Raw genomic sequence first — 21,016 nt, 5'->3', positions numbered from 1 at the left:
ATGCTCTGCAGTTTTAAATGTGACACATTAATGAGTGTGTATTTACACATTTTATACTTAAGGAAGGGGGTGGATTTTGTGTGATGATATTTCATTTAAGATCCCCTATGAGAACCATTGTCAGATCCAGACGTATAACACATCAATGACAGTGTGATATTTATTGCAGCGATTGCCTGCGGTGATTGTTCTCTGACTTACTTGATGCCATAGGACACCTGACACCTTCTCTTTGATGTAAACCTCTCAATTCCTAAGTCCTCAAATATATGGGCACTTTCACAATGCAGAAGAGGTTTTTAGATGTCAGGGGGGCCATCAGAAATGATTTGTTGATGATTTGATTTCCATCCCAGGGAGTATATGGCTGCATAAAACAAAACAGGCTGAGCATGGAGGCGACCTGATGATGGAGCTGTGACATAATCTCTTGGATAAAAGGACAAAACTCTGGGAGAAACTTTCCGAGCCAATCTGCTAAACTCCGATTCATAAGGTATTCCGTGTGTGTGTGTGATGTTTTTGTGAAAGTTAAAATTCATTTTTGTTTTGTTTTTAAGGCTTTCACTAATTAATGCATCTTTTTTAGCCAACTGCAAGAAGTTCCGGCAGTTTCCCATTCAGGGTGTTGGGATCATCTATTGTGTCACAGCTGAAAGTCCAGTCAAACACCACCTTTAATCCTCAAGCTTTGTAATAGCAGTCAATTTAAGAGTGTGAAAGTCGATTTCCTCAAGCATCATGTCACATCTGAGCAGGTCTTATATCAATACAGTTTTTTTTCTTGACAGATGATAAAATTGCCTACCTATCTGAGTATTAACCTTCAAAGTATTTGTTTATCTTCACTGTACGTATAAAATGTGTCTGTTGATGGATAAAAGTCCCTTTCACCTTCTGTGTATCCCCATTGATAGGGAACTGCCAATGTGACAAGCATGAAGAAAGTGGTCCTTTGAGAATGGTCATTTATGCAATGAGGTACAGGAAGACCCGATGCTCTTCTGCCTCCTGTGTCGGGTGAAAAGCACCTTGGGAAAACAAAAATATGTTCTTTATAATGACCAATCAGGCAGCAATGTCCCTCGCCATAACTGCTCTTGTTAAATTTGTGTTAACAACTCTTTGAATCAGTGTATTTTACGTAATGGTTTCCAACTCTCTTGCCACCAGCGTCCTTGGTTGCAGCAAAAAAACACAAAAAAACAGCAAAATTTACACAACAATTGAGGCTCTTTGCAAATTGCATTCAGTATATCTAACCTATACTTTAGTATATATCCTAGTGTTCACAGACAAGACTTTAAATCTCAGTATTATTCATCTTAATAAATATAGTGGAGTAAAATCTATTGATGAACCAATAAATGATGCAATTTTAGAAATCACTTAAATTTAATGAAATGTTATTTCATCATTCCTTTCTTTTGATTTAACTATGAAAAAAATGTATTGCAATTACAATTATAATAACATTTTCTCAATGACACTTTCATTTTCATGTCACATTTCAAATCATCAAATCCTTTTCTGAATTCTTCTTAATTCTGAATTCTGAATAACTAGAGTACACAGACATAATAGTTATTTAGCTTAACACAGCTGCACATAATAATAATAATGTATTCTTTATTAGCCTTGCTCAAGAGCACCTTGGCGGTGCCCAGGAGGTGAACTGGCACCTGTCCAGCTACCAGTCCACCACTATACTCTGGTCCGTAAGAAAACTTGAACCAGTGACCCAAAACAACTCCCTACAGACTGAGCTACTGCCACTCCCACATACTCATTTTTTCCCCCTCTTTTGCATCTTTTGTTGGAGATGTCCTTAAATTTGCATATAAAAATGATTCAACTCAATGACATATTAATTAATTTTAATGAATTAATAAACCCTTAGCCTGTAATATTTCAGATGTGTTTGAGCTCTGCTCATCTTCAAACCTTTGTGCACATAAAATAAAACTCACCCATCTGTGTTCTCTAAAATTTGGAGATGTGATATTGTGAGAAAAATCAAGTTTAGAATAGGCTAGTGCAATAATAATTACATGATTGCTCTGCTGATATGGTAGATCTCAGACCTTCTGGCAGACAAAGAGCCCCGTTTCGGTCTTTGGGCTCTAAATGAGACAAAGTTTAGGGAGGGGCTGTACGCTGTCATACAGGAGGTGGAAAACCGAAACTATGGCAAAAGCGCTTCACATCTGCCTCAGCATGTCCACAGAACAGCACGCCCATTACATGAAGCACAATGAAACGAGGCAACTTAGAATCCTGGGGGTTTACATAGGCTATTGTCTGGTTTCATAGTTTTTTGTCAACTTTTCAAAATACGTTCAGGGCTACACCCAAACATTCGGGGCTGAAGCTCCGGCAAAATTGGCTATGCCGTGTCTGGCCTACACTTCTCATCTACCTCGCACATAGAGCTCACAATTGATCGTACCCCAAAAAGTTCAACAGATTGGCCTACCTTATCAAATGTCTACGATTGTGTGACTATAATCCCAAACTCTTTAGACCTTTCTTTAGTCCCCCAGATGTGTGTTGCTAAGCAAATGAGCTAATGAGACCAGCGTGTAGCTAGGTAACAGCAGCCAAACTCATGGCTGACGCTTCTTCTTGAGCTGTCACTGATTGCGACACAGGAAGTTCTCCAAAACACTATTAGGTCTGTAAACTTAAACATAAAAAAATTCACATTATTCAACAGACGGAACAAAAAAGAAAAAGTGATACAGCCTGTGATTCTTATCTGATTACTCAATTAATCAATGGAATAATCAGGTAGACTACTTAATTATTAAACTAATTGATAGCTGCAGCCATTGGAGAAACGGCGCTGTAAGGAGCAACGGTGCCTCAGCAAAATAGCCTTGGGAAGGAACTTGTTTTGGTAGAACATGTGTATGTTCAACAGTTGTTTTAGTCATGCAGCAGAAAACTCAGATTGGACAGATAGTCTAGCTAGCTGTGTGGATTTACTGAGCAGGGATCTGAGAAAAGGTTAACCATAGTCCTCATAAATGGACCGGAGATTAAAGGTCCAACACAAAGGAGGCCCAAGGCAAAAGATATCCAACCTAAATGAGTGAAATCTGGCGGAATGCCGTCGGCAATGCAGCAATACCACAAGTGCAACGTGGAGGATATAAAATACTTCCGCAATGGTTCAATTCTATAAATGTCCTCAAGGAGTATTTCTCTTTGGTTGTTTCAGCCAGCAGGAGCTAGCTAAAGGTGATGGGGCAGAAAGTGGTGACAACTCCACTGTCAATAAGGGACATTATAAAAAGTAACACGTGTCAAGATTTCAGGTATGAACACTAGTATGATGAAATAACACAGATTTAGGTGTTGCGCTTAATCACATTATTCCACCATTTAGTTATTTAATTTATTTTACTAGTCATTCATTGGATTATGTCATAATATCTTCTTTATTTATGTTATGCTGAACGTTTCAAGTGCTCCATATATCTGGCCATGCAGTCATGTGTTCTCACCTCGCACCACAATGGTGGTGGACTTCTTGGCCGGGTTTCCGACATTGTTGCTGGCCACGCAGCTGTAGACCCCCGCCTCATCTGAGGTGATGGCTGGAAGTGTGAGCGTGCCCCCTTTCACCACGCTCCTTTGTGGCAGGCTGTCATTAGTGCTGACCCAGGTGAGCAGGGGAGTAGGCTCTCCACCTGTGGTGATGCACACCAAGGAGACCGTCTGGCCAGGATTCACCACAATTGGATCCTCCACCAACAGCTTGATCGATGGGGAGGCTGTGGACAAAGAGCGCATGGATTCTTAGGAAGACTGGTGGAAGATGGACAACTTTGGCAGTTAGGACAGTTATGTCAGTTCACGTTATCGGACGGTTTCCATGTCTCTCCTACTACATTTATTAAGACAGCTTTGTAGAATTTATCTGGTTTCATGTTGCAATCTACTATGATTACACAGGAAAGTTAAAACTCTTAAGTACCTGTCTTATTGGTGAGTCTGAAGATAACACTGCGGTCAGGGATCCCACACACATTTCTGACGGAGGCGATGCAGCTGTAGTTGGCGTAGTCCTGAGGGCGCAGGTTCTTCAGCTTCAAAATCTTCGTTTCCCCCTGCAGCTCAGACCAAACCAACACTGGTATGCAAATGTGTGCAAAGATATCAACATAATCAAGTAAAAGAAATGCAGAAAACTAGGTACTGGGACAGTGACTCAATTGGCCTCGGAAAGGCCAAACAGCTCCAAAGAAAGGTCAAAGAGATGAATATGTATACAGTTTTAATGAAGCCCAAAATGAAAAGAAAAGCTAGCAGAGTTCAAAAATATTACTTCAAAATCACCATCAAGAAAAAGATGGTGGTATTTTAAAAGGAAATAAATGTGTCAACTTAATACCACAACATGGATTACTTTCCAGTCAATGGCCCTGCAGTATTTTCACCATTCAGCCACAGCACTATGGATGGGCTCAGCAGGGGATCTTCCACAGAAACGGCTATCTCACTTCTAATGTGTTTTTGATTCATGCTGGGCCTGTCAACTATAGGTTCTGCCCAAAAGGCTATGATAAGAATGTGAACCTTTGATCTGGCTGACTGCAATGTGTGCCTGTGTATTGGTGTGTGTTGGGTTAGAAGGGGAGGCGGCAGATTAAAACGTGACTCAGACACACTCTGCGGCAGTCCACAAAACATGCCAATATATCACGTCCTTCATATCCAACGGGATGCATGGATAATTTATTGTATTAGCCTAGCCATGGACTCCACATACTTCTTCCTTTCTTGTTCCTCTCCTCTGCTTCAGAGCAGATATCAGGAGATGAGGTCTGCGGTATTCAGAGTGCAAGTTTTTCTTACAGCAGGGGGATGCGGATGGGAAGGAAAATCTATTTGCAAAATGCAAGGGGCAGCAAAAGCAACGGAAAGGACAAACACATTAAACCGAATTGGAATGGGGGATTGATGGCCGTATCGATGGAAAGAATGAAAGTTAAAGTACACAAGAGCTTCGAGGACGGGTCGTAAAGGGAAAATAAATTATGAAGGAGGGCAGTGTCACTGCCAGGTGAAAATCTCCTGTTTTGTTTTGACATTACATTATATATTTGAGGGATTAAATGCTTGTCTTCGGGAACATATGGAGTGCTGCTCAGGAGTATAGGAACCCCTGCTTAATTTGACTAAATCTTTTTGAAACTGATCTTAATGCCTTAAAAACTGAATTAAAAAATGTGGAAAAATCCGACCTTTAAGGAAACCAATTTTCTTTGTGAATGAATAATGTGTCCTATATAAATAAATGGTCTTCCTTAAAATACAGGGGGCATGAGTACAGACGCCCCTATGTTAAATTCCCAGAGAAGCAGGCAGATTTTTATTATTAAAGGCCAGTTATTTCATGAATAAAGTTCCCTTGGCCTCTGGAATTAAAATAGCCCCCCCATATCATCACATACGCTTCACCATACCTAGAGATTGGCATGGTTTTATTTCAATTAGCCTAATAGCTGTTTTGCACTGAGAGATAATCTTATGAAAAGTAGCCCAGGCCAATCTCTAGGTATGGTGATGGCTAATGGAAATTTATGAGGATGCATAGTATCCTGGATCCATGACATAACTGGCCTTTTAATAATATAAATGTGCCTGCCTCTATGGGAATTTAACATAGGGACGTCTATACTCATGCCCCCTATATTTTAAGGAAGACCATTTATTGATATGTGATACTTATGTGATTATTATTCATTTACAAAGAAAATAGGTGTCATTAAAGGTTGGATTCTTCCTCATTTTATAATTAAGGCAATACGATCATTTCCAAAAGATGATTTTTTGTATTCCTCTTTTTAGTCAACTTAAGCAAGGGTTCCTTTACTCATGAGCAGCACTGTAATCAAAAGCAGCTTGATGAACTTAAAATGCATGGCAGTAAAGATGCAAAAGAGGGCATTTTTTCATGCTAACAGCAGGAAAACTACTAACTTGACCACATGGGGGCAATGAAAATGAGTGCGGAAGCAATAACAAATGGCTATAGAAAAATGTGATGTGGGCCTCAGCTGGGTGATGACCAATCTGTGGCTAAATGAGCTTTACACATTTAACTCCTCAAGAGCTAGACAACATGCTCAAAGAAAATCACACTGCAAGAAAACATCCCACTGCATCATAAACATCAAAACATAACTACTATAAAGAGGTGGGAATCTGACAAGGGGTTGAGAAATGGTTCCATTATACCTTTGGTAATTGTGCTATTCTCTGGCACTTTGTGGGGAGAATTATGGAGAGAGAGGTGGAGGAGAAAGTAGCAGACAGCACAAAGGACAGGAACTTGTACAGTAAAACCACAGCTCTGGGCCTCACTTGATTATGATGTGGCTCTCTGTATAGAGTTTGAAATGCCATCTCTGCATTTCTACAGTATCAGTGAGAATACAAAAACATTTGGTAGACTGAAAAAGGTGCAAGGGGATGAAGTTGAAAGGATGAAAAATTGAGAGAGGATGGTATAGTGGCTCAATAACTCAATTCACAAGTCTTTCTGGTCAAAGTAGAGGCCTGGTTGGCACTCTAATGGACTCAACTTCACCGCCACAGGCACGATTTGGGTTTAGTTAAACGTTTGTAACTCAATAGTCTGAGTAGGTGCCGGGCCAGTTCAGACACATTGGTGAGAAATAATGTTATTAGCCATTTATATGAGTAAATTACTAGGAGTTTAGTGAAGATTTATTTGGGGTTGGACTGTCACAAAGCTAATCTCTGGGTTTGGGTTGCGCTCATATTTTCAGACCCAATTAAAGCTTTAATAGAGGGCAGGATGAAGGAGCAGAGAGGTATGGAGAGCCGGATGGAGAAGGGAAGAGTGTCTGATGAGGAAGGTTGCACAGCTTCTTCAGCCTCCTTCACCCACTTCATTAGTCCCCAGCCATCTTTCTCCATTTGGGCAAACATCAATTTCACTTTCTTTCTCCCTCTATCTGTGTTCCTTAAGCCTCTTTTCCACTCTCGCATGTCTTTTTCTCTTTCTCACAGATTTCCATTCTCTCTGCCGCCTGGTTCAACATCCAAATCACATTCAACTCAATCAATCCAAAGACTACAATTCCCTTACTAGTGACAGAGCAATCTCATTGACTTCTTTGTTGACTGAGCAAGATCCTTTTTCAGAGGAAAAGTTTCTCAATTTCCAAATTGTAAAGAAAATCCACAACTGAGGGAACTGGTTGTGAAGAGAACTCAATCTTTCCGTGTCTGCAATAACATAATATGCATGTGACTTTGTAAAACGGTGTTAGTGAAACTGTTATTGCTATTCAGAGGGTTAATGAGTACAGCTTTTGCTGTCCCATAGCTTTTACAACAAAGGGTGTGGTTAGGGTTTGGGGTAGGGTTAAGAAACTGAAGAAACCAAGTCCTAGTGCTTATAACATAATGCTTCTGACTTCCACAACTTCCATAAAGGCAAATGAAACAGCAAAACTATTATTACAGTATTTCCCATTGCAATATGTCTCCTTTGTAACAAGATGTTGTGTTGGTTCATCAATTACTGATGCGACTGCGGCTTACGCATCTCTGCATCAATGCAGGATCTTTTCTCCCTCTTTTGGTTACACAAAGAAGGGTGCACTGTAGGAAAGAGCTTCAGCAAATGTAGCTTCTGACGAACATATATCTTTTGCGATGTCTTCAAAAGCTTATAACTGTATGGGTGTTTTGCATCTCCTATTCTCTATAGGCCTATTTATACTACCTTTGTGTGTTGCAGAGGGGGAAGGCAAAAGCTACATGTGTTTTATATTAGACTTTAAGCCTTTACCTGTGTGGCATCTAGTGAGTAAAATACATTGTTGCATCTATTGCATCTATCTCTCTGATTTGATACTTTCATCCACATGGCGTTGCTTCTTTCTTACCTGAGTGAAAAAGGGCTCATAGATCTCCACTCCCTTGTCTGAGCCCTGCGTGAGGACCTCTCTCCCCCGATGCCAGCTGTAGCGGACAGGCGGGTTGGAATTGGCAACGCAGCGTAGAAACACAGTCCTCTCGTAGTAGAACTGTTCCTTGGCTTCTCCTATACTCTGGTGCACCGTCACCACCGGGTCATCAAGGTCTGCGAGGGGAGCACAGACAAACAAGGAGAAAACTATCAACAACCGTAAGTTGTTCAATTGAAGAGTGAGTGGAAGCCTCCTTGGATCAATCAGTCACACAGAACACCTTTCTCACATGAATGTATATATTTGCTTAGCTGTGGTAGCAATAAGAAACAAATCAGGTATACAATCTTTATATTCCCACAAATGCAATCTTCCCTGACTTGATTGTGGTTAAAGGTCTGACCAAAAGGGTCAGCATTCTCATTGCCTTAGCAGAGCCAGTAATCAGCATGCACACAGGGGTGGACGTGTGAAAGAAGGTGAGAAGCCCACAACTTGAACTACTTAAGTCAATAGGATGCAGCCCAAGGGCACATTGACTTCCCAGTCAATGAGCGAGTTGCTAAGTGTTCCAAGTAAGACTCCATTGTCAGCTTATGCAAAGATGACAAATACCGTGCACAAAATGATATTTAATGTCCGGCGCTTCAAAGAATAATGTTTTGGCTGGCCTCCTCTCTGATTTGGGTACTTTGTAATTTGACACATCTTACTCTACCCATTTCCCAACAGATCTGAGGGAAGTTTTACCCCAATGCTCGACAGTTGGTTATTTGACAAAGTGCTTGTGGTTGATTAAATGGATTCAAAGTTAATCATCTTACGCGGCTATCCCATTAAGCCTTGGCAAATGGTGTTCATCATAGCTGTGGTGTCTTTTAGCATGCTAATACTCCCCTTTTTAGATTATGTCCATTTGCACGCTCAAAGAACGTGTGGAGCTAGCTGTTTCCCTTTCATCTCCATCCAAGATGCAATCAGTTTTTAACACAAGCAAAAAGCCAATTTAAGGGAGAGGATGAGAGAAGCTAATGCAAGTTATCCCTCGTGCTAAAATTTTCACTGATAAAGGCTGACCTTTTGCATATAAAGGGGAAAGCCATTGAGTGTATTAATGACTGAATTAGTGCATCAGTGAGTGAGCAACAAGGTGGATGATTGAGTGATTGAGAGAGCCGTTGTGTGAATATGTGAGTGAGTGAGGGCAAACCACTTACAGTAAATGAATACCCAAATCTTTAACGATTATAAGCCTCCAGAGAAAAACCACACACGCCTTAGGTATTATTAATGGATGAATTTGTTGCTTTTAATTCAGTAGCTGTGGCCCACCTCTGGATTTGCTGAGGATCAGGTCCTAATCAAGGTGCCTGTGGGCCACAGTGAGCAGCGTCCAGCCTTGATGCACCAGCCAGAGAATGCTGATTCCTCACTTTCATTAAAGACATGTTCTGCCCTACAGCCCCTTAATCAAAATCTAGCAGCGGTCAATACTTCATCCAGGATCCATTACAGTGTCCCAGGTAAGAGCAATTACCTTTTTCTTTTTTTGGGGGGCGGGGAAGAAGAAACAGGGGAGGGGGAGACATTGCAGGGCCATTTTAGAGGAGCAGATTGCTAAGTAAGTACACTGATTCATTTTAGGGAGGAGGAGAGTATGAAACCAACATCTTATCTCCGACTTCTCCTAGCTTCGCCCTCATCTGTTTCCTGCTTCGAACAGTCAATTTACCAGCCGTGGCAGAAATGGAGTCATTCATTGACAGCCTTATCAACCTTGGGATACACGTGTCTTTCAACACAGAACTTGATAGGAGGTTGTCTCTCCTTGTGGTGACAAGAGTGTGAGCGTGTGTTTCTGTATGTTTGTGTATTAGGTAAGGAGCAGTTTGAGCTATTAATAGGGCCGCAATGATATGCAGAGAGGAAGTGGATGCTAGGAGCACAGAGAGATAAATATGGAAATATGGAAATGTACACACTGGATTAAAATTTGATGAATTTCAAACAAAATTCCACCTTCACCATCAGTCTTTCACCCGTAAGGATGTTGTGCGTGTGTGTATGTGTGCGTTGTCACTCTAGTGCAATTAGCTTCTGAAGTCATGCTTGACTGATTGTAAAGCTTAAATCCCAGAGCCCAGAGGAAAACTGCGGTGTACAGGCCGCCTGCGCCAGAGTTGTTAGGGTTTGTAATTGCAGGTTTATTGGTTCACAGGCCAGTAAATCTGCCCGTGTACAGCTAAACGCTCCAGCGAGCTAACCTTAGCATAACTCCTGCTCACTCCCACCAACCATGACAAGTCTCAAAGCTCTGGGTTTCTTTTACATTAAGACATGAGGGCTGGGGCAGCATGATGCACAGTGTGTGAGTGAGGAGATCTTACAAGACAAGCCGACAAATGATACAACGTTCAGTTTATCCCCAATCTTTTAATTCTCTAAACTAAAGTGAGAAAAAACTCAATATTCCCAATTCCCAAATGGTATCTTGATATTCCTGTTTGAGCAGCAGAATGGAGATTTCTGCTTTAAAGGCCTCCCAAAACATTTGTTGGACAAATAGGCACAAGTGAGTGGTTTGGATAAAAGAGAAGATGAGGATTGAAGAAGGCACTTCATTATCACATCAAACCATAGCTCCTTCCTTTCATGTCCCCTACTCCCCCCAATAAAGCAGACACCTGAACAAAAACTCACACACATTACCTCCCTCACCCGCACATACAAACACACCCACCCTCAACCTTGTACAGACAGACCCCCCCCCCCCAACACACACACACACACACAAACCCACACACACACACAACCTTGTACAGACCCACACGCACCTTTTTTTGCAACTGTGTGCGTCTCTCGGGTGTTAATCTAATGCAAGATTTCTATTTTTTTCCTGGCTTTGATGTCTTTCACTCTCTCTGCCTGATCTGTTGAAGTCACCTGGGAAGAGCACACCTAGCTGGCTCCCAGGCTGTCAGCCGTCAGTGACAGAGGCCCACAATTAATTTCACCTAATCAACGCCCCAGCTTGATTACCAGCGGGAGTCGCTGACCTGAATGACATTTGTGCAACGTCTTTCATGAGTGAAAAACAGACGTGTTATGTCAAAGATAAGCAATTTGCTTTCATTTTTGTGCCAAGGGACAGCAAGAGAGAGAGAGAGAGAAGGACTCGTGGTCAGAGGGAAACAGAGACAAAAAGAGGAAAAGAAGGTAGAGAGCATGTAGAAACGTCTTAAAGGCTGCTATCTAGATGTAGGGCTAATAAGGTGGTGACACTGTGGCGCAGCTGTCTCCCGTGATCACTCATAACGACTGGGGTGACTTGCTCTCTTTCTCTCTAGTCGAGGTTTAGGTTAGTTTTTTTTTTTGTTGAAATACGGGCATGAGGCGTAAGAGATTAGGGAAGTTATTACTTGGCAGGCTGCCCTGTGAATGACCTCGCCGTCAAGCTAGCTTCTTTTTTTTTTTTTTTTATCCACCAAAAGGTACAACCACTTCCAAAGCAAACGCAAAAAGGTTGTGAAGTTAATGTGTGCTTCCTAAGACATTCTCCGACCAGAGAAAAAGGCATTTGATAATGTGAATATTGAAGTTTATGTGATATTTAAAAATTATCATTGGTAGACGCTTTTCAACAGAAGCCTCTGATAAATGAGAAATTGAGATAATGGGCAGTGAGGGCTCAACATGAGAAATTTCTACATTGAGGCATAATGTGTGGGATTAATGTTCTGTAAGAAGACCTTACATTTGCAATGTGCAACATCAGTATACAATGTGTAAACACACTACATCAAATAAGACAGCGCAAATAAAACATGATGGGTATGGCGTGTAATTTGAGTTTGCGGTATGTTGCGCTTTATTGCATTTCAGTTATTTGGGCCAAAAGGTTAATAAGTTACAGTGGTGATATATAACATCCATTTCACATGGGGGCCTTTGATAGAATATGTGAATGCAGCATGTAATTTACTGTCAACGGTTTTCCTTTCCTTCCATCTCTCAACCAGTCGGCAACAGTGACCTCTATCTCATGGCTCCACTCCACCATAAGCAGCTCCTGCTAGCTGTATCTATGCGGTGTCAGCTTTTGCTTCCTACTAAAGTGTGATTGTGGTGGCGGATGGATGTGTTTGGAGGGACGCCGATGGGAATGATGCATCTATTCCTGCAATAAGTCCACTCTGACGATGGCGCCTGTGTAACAGAGATATCTCAACAAATGGAATATCATTCTGCGAGACATGAGAGACGAGCGTGCTACACTGCTGTCAGGGGGAGGGGGGGCTTATTACGTCTGTTTGTGACATCTGAATGTAGCAGAATGTGACATACTGAATGTATGTTGAGAAACACAAATAGTGACTGGACACATCATATGATAAAATAGCTGAGTGCATCTTGCCACATAATTAAATGGTAATGTAAACATGATTATGATATTTCATGACTGATTATGACTGATTATCAGTATGTTGACATGCATACTCAAAAACCGATTACTGCAAAAAAAACAGATGAAGGTATTGATTTGAAACAATAAGCATATCATATGTTTCCTATTATTTTTAGCCACTGCGTGTCTACAGAAATGTTAGCGCTGGCCCTCTTTCACGATTAGCTGTTAGGGTCTTGGTCAACTATTAAATGTTTTAGATTAATTATTTAGTTAAATGTTGTGCTCAGTTCAATTTCTACCTTAAAGGAACAGTTTAATAGTTTTAGGAATTTTGGGAAAATCTTTCTTTCTTGTGTTGCTGTGAACCTCGCGGTGATGACAAAAATCCAGAGAGTCATTGGTCAGCGGCCAAGAAAAAATCCCACACAACTTGTCATTTCTACAGTTTTGGTTTTAAGACACATTAAAGAAATGACGTATAATGTGTTTAACAGTGAGCCTTAGAGGTGCTTGTAGGAAGACTGCATTACTATTGGACACAGCCAGGCTAGTTGTTTTCCCATTTTCAGCCTTTGAGCTAAGCTAAGCTAACTGGTCGCTGGCCGTATATTTACCATATGGTCATTAGAGTGAACACGTGCATTACCCAAAATGTTAAAACTATTCCTTGAATTTGACTTCCTTTAAAAGTACTTTCCACAATAATAATGTTCTTTTATGGTGGATCACTGTAGTGTTATTAACAGAATACCCTGTGTTTTATGATATGTGTTCATGATACTGTGAGCATTGTATATTATATATCAACCACTATCTGTTTTTATCTAAAAGGCATCATTTTATAGATATAAGATAGACATTATCTCTCAAGCTAAACCACATGCAAATATGACAAGTAAATGGATAGATGTACAGTATACTATCTGGATGTTGTGTAAAATAACTAGGCATCTCAGCTAACATGTTTTTATTTATTTTGCCAAGTGAACTATGTTTTAGTATTTAAATTACATATACTGTATACAAATGTGTAGATGGATATAAACAGTATAAACATATTTATTAATGTTTTACTAACACTTTACATGTTTGTTTTTGTGATTTTTTACCTAATTAGGATTTATTTATCTAATAATAAAAGCAATTCAGCTGAGATGATCTTTTGAAATCTTAATGAATTTATTTTTATGTTTTTCAAATGTTTTGTTGAATACATATTTTTGCATTCAAGTTATGGGGCTCAATACTCCTATCCAGGCTTATTTGACAATATTTGGCAATATTTGAAATGTTTTACCTTGAAATGTAATCAGTGGGTTGCCAGGGGTTGGAACAACTGTTTTAATACAGTATAAAGGGGCAGACCTTTGAGATGAGGAGTTTATAAAGGCTACTCTTCTGTCCCTGCCAGGAACACAGCGAGGGGGGGTTTGGACATGTTTGCTTAAGGTTTGTAAAGGGCAACAAACCACCCCTGCCATTGCCGTTTGGCAAGCCTCTGTGGTACTGTGTAACAAGTCCTGAATTATTCATTCCACTTTTTTCAACATTACTGCATTAACTTTCTTCTGGGAGGGGATGGGGGGAAAGCTTCTTTTCCTCTCTCTAATAAGTATTTTACTTGACTTACCCCCCACCACACACACACACACACACACACACACACACACACACACACACACACACACACACATTAATATGTCTCTGTCCACACATGAATTACCCAGCATCTGGAAATGTTCACGCATTACTCCCTTACATAAAGGAGGCAATGTACTAGACAACTATAGACCAATTTCTATAATTTGCTCTGTTGCAAATTGTGTTTGAAAAAGTTGATTTATATTCAAGTGTCATGCTATCTATCTTCCTGAAAACAATATCCTGTCATCTTTGCAGTCTGGCTTTCGTTCAAATCACTCTACAATTACGTCATTGCTAAAAGTAACCAACTATATTCAAACTGCTTTTAACACTTCTAAAATAACTGGAGCTATTTTCATTGATTTGACAAAGGCTCATTATATTCTTGTGGATAAACTTAATGCTGTTGGCCTTTCATGCACTGCATTACTCTAGTTTAACTCATATCTTCCCAATAGAAAACAATGTGTTATTATTAATTGAAACAAATCTGACATGCTAACTCAACACTATGGTGTACCTCAAAGATCGATGCTTGGTCCACTTCTTTTCTCTATATTTATTAAGGCCGTTTGTAGACCCTGGGCTGTCTAGAGAGACCGCTTTTGTTACAGGGGACAGGCAGCTAGCGGATAGTGAGAAGATGTTTGCTGTATGTGACAAAAAAGGTTGTAGCCTAAAAAACGAGTGACATCGCTTAAAGCACCTTTTAGGTAATGGTAAATAATTTTACTCTCTGCGGCCACAGTTATAAGTTAAGTATAATTACTGCCAATAAAAGTGGCATTGCAGAATGGAGTCAACTGCGTGATGGTCGAGCATGCTACACTGTTTGTAGCATGCTGTAGAGTATCCAACAACAACAGTGCTGTTAGTTTCGCAAGACGAATAATAAAAAGAGGGCTTGTCCCCTTACTGCCTGCTAATTTGTTCAAAATAAAAAAAAGAAGGTTATGTGAAGAACGGATCTAAAGAAAAACAATTCATATGCGCTATAAACAATCCTCCAGAGCCTATATATAGAGTTTGGATTTCTATTTTTCCCTTGAAGTTAAAACTATACAAATAAAGGATGTTTAAGCTCAAACAGCACATGATAGCTTCCCTCTTTCCTGATGAAGTCATACTGCACTTTAACTGTCTAAACTGTTGCTTTAAGAGCTGGAGCTGTGTTCAGGAAGCTGCAGCCCAGTTAGGACTGCTGCACCTCCATCCTTTTTAGAGACAGTGCTTTTCCAATTATGCTGTCTTTGGAGGAACACTGGGTGCCTGTGGGTGTGTGGGTGTGTGTGTGCAGTACACATGAACAATGTGTGTGATAAATGGAGGGGCAGACGTCAGCAGCCTCACAGCAGAGCCTACAAACCTCTACTTCTTTCCAGTGATGGAGATGAGGATATAATGAGGCCAAGTTCTACTGTGTGTGTGTGTGTGTGTGTGTGTGAGTGTGAGTGTGAGTGTGTGTGTGTGGTAATGAATCTGCTCTTCATCCTCTCTCTTTTACAGTGGCGTCTGCCTTAGCCTATCTCTTCTTTTATTCATCTCCCTGGAAAACAAGCAAACCACAGACCAGTGGTCTAAGAACAACACTTAGAAACCCAGCATTAGAGTAGGAGGAAAAGCAGCCGCGACCTGACAAAGTTTTCTGGTTTCAGCCTAATGACCTTTTCCTTTGTTTGGTTTAGACAAAGACCAACCTTCCCTGAATGATGATGTGAAAGCCTTTTCTTTAAACAAAAAAAATTACCATTCATATTTCTGTTAATGTAACGGGTTCATTTTTTTTTCAAATGTGATACTTTCAATAACCATATTAACAGTCTTCCCATGTCATAATAATAAAATAGGCTTAACCCTTGTATTGTCTTCCTGTCAAAATTGAAAATCAATACTTTTGTTGAGGTTTTTTTTATTAATGTTTTTAACTTTTTCTTAAATTTTTGTCCCATTTTACAACACTTTTGATACTTTTTTTTCTCCAATTTGTCACTTTTGTGATGTTTTTTTACACTAACTTTTTAACTTTAGTTTTACAATTGTTTTTTGAATTTATGTTCAATAAGCCTCATTTAAAAATTAAACCTGTTTGACTTAGAAAAGCAGAAATTAGGAAATACTGAAACTAAAATTAAAGGAACGTATGTTGATGGAAAATCACAGACTGGAATATGTCAACTTATAATCAAAACTCAAAAACCACTTTAATTGTTTTTCAAATGCTATAAAATTGAATAAGACACCCCAAAATAAATGAAAGTAGAGATTTGTACTTGCCGAAGAGCGTTGTGTGGAATCTATATTACAATTGTGTAGTTAAAAAGAACATTGATATAGGAAAACAGGTCAATTTGACCCGAGGACAACACAAGGGTTAATAGAGATGTGTTGAGTGTAGTAGATGATTAAAAGAAACTCCACCTGTTGGGTTGTACCTAAGAAAATAAAAAGATTTCAATGGTTCAATAACCATTGAAATCTTTTTATTTTCTTAGCTGCCTTGTTTTTCGACAGCAGACCGGCTTCCAAGTGAGCACGCTGGTTTGACCACTGACGTAATGTGTAATGTACGAGCACATACTCTATTTTTTTAAATAAATAAAATAAATTTCCTACAGTGACCTCATCCTTTACCAGCAGATGTGAACATCACATCTAACCAACAGAGACTTTGAATATTCTACATCTATTTTAAAGAGTGCTGCCCTTCTGGCCATTAAATTAAACTACATACTTGAACTGATAGTCCATTGGTTTGATGATCTCTCACTGCATTATGTCCCGCAGCAGCATCCTGTTTCAACATTTTAATCACATCATTTTAAGGGAGCAATCTTCTTTGATGCAGTGTTCTGTATGACGTTTCATTTCATAAAATCATGAGTGATTCTCTTTATCTCTTCCATTGCCTCATTTCACCCTCCATATAACTCAGAAAAAAACAACTTCTTGTCTCCTTAGTCTTCTTTGGTAAAACCACACGTAACAAAGCTCTGCATTATATTTGTTAAGACAATATTCTTCATACAATTTTGCCTTAAAACACTTTCAAGATATCTATCCTCTTGAGACTTATTCAAACAACATTATATTGATCACAGGCAGCCATTAAATACTTTTTTGCTCAATATAGCTCAGGTATTTTAAAAGAGTAGAGCGCAAGATCAATATCATTATTATTCCTCATGATTCAAACTGTATAGGCAGGTCTTGCAATTTGGATATTGTTGTCCTTATCCTAACATATTGATAAATTATAACTAGCAGTCAGTACACAATCCATGGCCTTTCCTCTCACAGAGAGAAAAAAGAAAAAAGCAGACAAGAAAAAAATTCTGCACAAGATAATCACATTAACATATACACACTAGTATGTTCTAAGCTCCTGATGGTGAGAAAAACAGAGGCAAATGATGAGGATTGACTCTCCAACTCTGATAAAGGGCCCCTCCCCAGAACAAGTCCTTGGAAGAGTAATGGGCAGTCGTGAACTGGCTTTACCTCCATTAACCAAACCTGCAAACATTTACATAATGTACACATAATGTGCTGATTCATTCTGTCCTGATTCAAACAAGGCTCAGATAACTCACCGTGGCTGTATCCCACCATTCATCACAGCAGGTCATTTACATCCAAAAGCACTTAAGAGCCTCCGCAAATATATCTTTGTCTACATACATTATGGGATCTTTTCAGAGGATTGTATAATGCGTTACCTTGTATCATCGCATGACATAATTCTTAGATACCAAGATAGCGTCCGTCAGTCATTTGTGGCACAATACTTTTTACATCCAAAATTGATTATTAGGATAACATGTTAGGTTTTGTAATGCCTGAGTTTAATTTTAAAGAGGATGAAATGAGCTCAAAACATATGATATAATAATTATGGTTTGTTTTATTTTTTAATCGCCGCATGTCTGTGTTTTACATTCCAAAAAACCTTGATGTATGATAAGAACTGGATTTAGCATTTCAGGTGGAGCCCCATTCATTTCTATAAATGAAATTATTACTTTGAAGTGAAGTGCACGACGTGCAGGCACACTAGAGACATGCACCGGCAACTTCTGGTTTAGACTTAGACTTCTCTTTATTAGAGTTTAGTGCTCTGCTAACTTGAATGGAGATTTATGGTTTGAACATGTTGCACTTATAGACTTTTCAAATGTTATCAGACCAAATGGATCAAGTTCTGATGTCAGTTTGCGGTGGATGTGAAATTTAAAAAAAAAAGTATGTATTTACAGATGTCTCTTTAGGAATGGAGAACAATTAGTGTCTCTAAATGACCTGTAGTTGTGAATGTGTGTGGTCGCCAGAGTATAACCCACATTTACCCAGTGCATGCTGGGATAGGATTCTTCTCCCCCTCACCTTAAATACGATAAGCAGCTACAGAGGATGGATCATCAATAGATGGATCATCTCTGCCTTTCTCCATGAAACTGACAATATAAAATCTCTACCGTATACAACTATAGGTTTGGTCCTCCAGTTCACAATAATATAGTCCTTCAATGCGAGTCATAACTTTACCTATTGAAACTGACTCCAACATTCCACTGAACCCACTAATCGATAGGCTCCCCTGAGATCACCATCCCACACACTTCCCTCTGTATATACCCAAATATGTTACCTAGTCACTTTTACAGAGCCTCTCCAGGCTATACAATACAAGCACAGAGTGGAAATACAAGTAATGAAGGGATAAAGGCTTTAATAATAACCGCATCCGCCTCAATTTTTATCACCATGCTCCGTGTTTCTATGACTCAGTGTTTTCTCGAAAACCCTCTGTCCTCTCTTGTCTCTACACACACATTTACTCAGGCACCTTGCAGCAGGGCAGCACGAATTGGACACCTGATGAGATAGGAAGCGCCAGTTATACTGACCGACTGGATAAAAGAAAGCCAGCATGGCCGCTAAACAAACACCCTCAGCTGCTGTTTGGTCTCTGAGCTAATTCATGAACTCCATCGATGGAATGCAAACATAAAGCAGACACACTTCCTCAAGTTGGCCTCACACCACATGCTTCTGCACAGCTGAGGCGGCGTATGCCATGACAAGTTAAGCCTTTGACATGTGAGTGTGAGTCAGGGGCTCACTGGTGGAGAGTGTGTTCATGCATAAGCATGTGCTTGAACCCAATGGGCAGCCTCTATTTTTGTTTCCCCTTGCACGCATGAGCACACAAAGAAATGGACACACATTCACACGTCTCGAAATTAGAGGAACGCTAATGATAATAATAAATATATACTGATTCAAGCTCAGACTCTAGCCCATGTGCAGAAAAATACACACACAGTGTCCTCATTAAAATTCTCTGGATTCTGCACCAGCAGTGTGGAGTAAGTGTAAGAGTAAGCCATTTCACAGATAACACAGAGGAAGCAGGCTATTGTCTTTTTATAATCCTTCTTTTGAGGGAATGTAGTGAGAAATATCAGGGAGGAGTGTTTGAAAGCTTCCGTAAACCTATTACTACAGTCCAGTGGGTTGTTTTTTAGCAATTTCGCATGATTCTTATTATTTTACAACCACTGAGAAACTGGCACTGGCTGGCAACTTTAATATCATCTGTACAGCACAGCATATGGACAAACAGTACAAGGCAGGATGTCTTTCGTGTGAACTCGAAAAACTTAGTTGCATGTTTGTTTTTCTTCTCTGTACTACATCCCTGTGCTCTCAACGGCTTGTTCAGAAAAAATTTAAAATTAATTTTGAGGTGCTCCTCTATCACAATCTGTGCAATAAATGCTGACCTGGACTGTGTAGGTTTAATGCACAGCAATTTGTTTTTCCATTAGTCAATCAGATGAAATCATTCAGTTTCACTCTCTCTGAGTTTATTTGACAAACATTATGTTTGGGCACCATTAACTGACATGAAGATTGTTGTGTTTATCAGTGGGTCGTGGAGTTGTGCAGGATCCATTCAGTAGATTAATATTGACTTTGCAACCAACAATTCTATTATCATTTTTTATGATTTCAATTAAGTTTAGTCTACAAAATCACAGGTTAACAGAGCGCTAGGTGGTGTCTTCAAATTGCTTATTTTGTGTAACACTTGTCCAATGATTACAAAATTATGAAAATTGTTGATTAAAGGTCCAATGACATGCTGCTTTTTGGATTCTTGGGTTGGGTCCCCTAATACTGTCTCTGAAGTCTCTTTTATACAGACATTACTGGTCCCCTAATACTGTATCTGAAGTCTCCTTTATATAGACCTTAGTGGTCCCCTAATACTGTCTCTGAAGTCTCTTTTATACAGACATTACTGGTCCCCTAATACTGTATCTGCAGTCTCTTTTATATAGACCTTAGTGGTCCACTAATACTGTATCTGAAGTCTCCTTTATATAGACCTTAGTGGTCCCCTAATACTGTATCTGAAGTCTATTTTATAATGACCTTACTGGTCCCCTAATACTGTTTCTGAAGTCTCTTTCCCAAAATTCAGCCTTAGTGCAGAATTACAGCCACTAGAGCCAGTCCCACAATTAACTTTCATAAGTATGTGTCATTCCTGAATCTGTAGCTTTTGAGGAGAAGGGGGGCAACTTCTTCTTTGCTTTTGACCTCATATAGGGGAAGATTCCAGATCGGCAAATCTGAGCTTTTATTTTCTCAAAGGCAGAGAGAGAATATCCAGGGCTCGCAATTCGCAATCGCAGTTTCTAGCCACTGGGAGACCACAGACAGGCTGGGGGAACGCATGTTACTGTTAAAAAACAAAACAGAAAGTGACATTTTAATGCCATGGGATCTTTAATGCCAGTTTGATTTAAAAATTGATTAATCAATGATGCTTTCAGGACAATTTAATGTGTTAAAATCAATAGTATGTATTTGGAAAACTGGTGATACAAGAAAAAGACAGACAGTGTAAATGTATTAACAACAAACTATAATGGCGGTTTTCCACTGCGTGGTATCTACTCGACTCGCCTCGGGTCTACTCGCTTTTTTTGGTTTTCCATTA

At 39.7% G+C, this 21,016-nt stretch overlaps 1 protein-coding gene across 4 annotated transcripts in view; it reads right to left on the bottom strand.

Annotated features, from left to right (window-relative positions):
- mdga2a (MAM domain containing glycosylphosphatidylinositol anchor 2a) overlaps window positions 1-21,016 on the bottom strand; it is a 174,024-nt gene that overhangs the window by 81,309 nt on the left and 71,699 nt on the right. For 2 of the 4 annotated variants that reach the window (XM_034900955.1, XM_034900953.1), the window contains 3 exons: window positions 7,932-8,128; window positions 3,983-4,118; window positions 3,510-3,779 (listed from right to left, as the gene is read on the bottom strand). In XM_034900955.1, the coding sequence (XP_034756846.1) occupies window positions 3,510-3,779; window positions 3,983-4,118; window positions 7,932-8,128 (603 nt within the window). The remainder of the gene's footprint in view (window positions 1-3,509; window positions 3,780-3,982; window positions 4,119-7,931; window positions 8,129-21,016) is intronic. The other 2 variants (XM_034900954.1, XM_034900956.1) reach the window with 1 other exon arrangement.

This window comes from Etheostoma cragini, chromosome 18, assembly GCF_013103735.1.
Source record: "Etheostoma cragini isolate CJK2018 chromosome 18, CSU_Ecrag_1.0, whole genome shotgun sequence".
Taxonomy (NCBI): Eukaryota; Metazoa; Chordata; class Actinopteri; order Perciformes; family Percidae; genus Etheostoma; species Etheostoma cragini.
The sequence above is the reverse complement of the archived record's forward strand: the minus strand, read 5'-3'. Positions and strand labels throughout refer to the sequence as shown.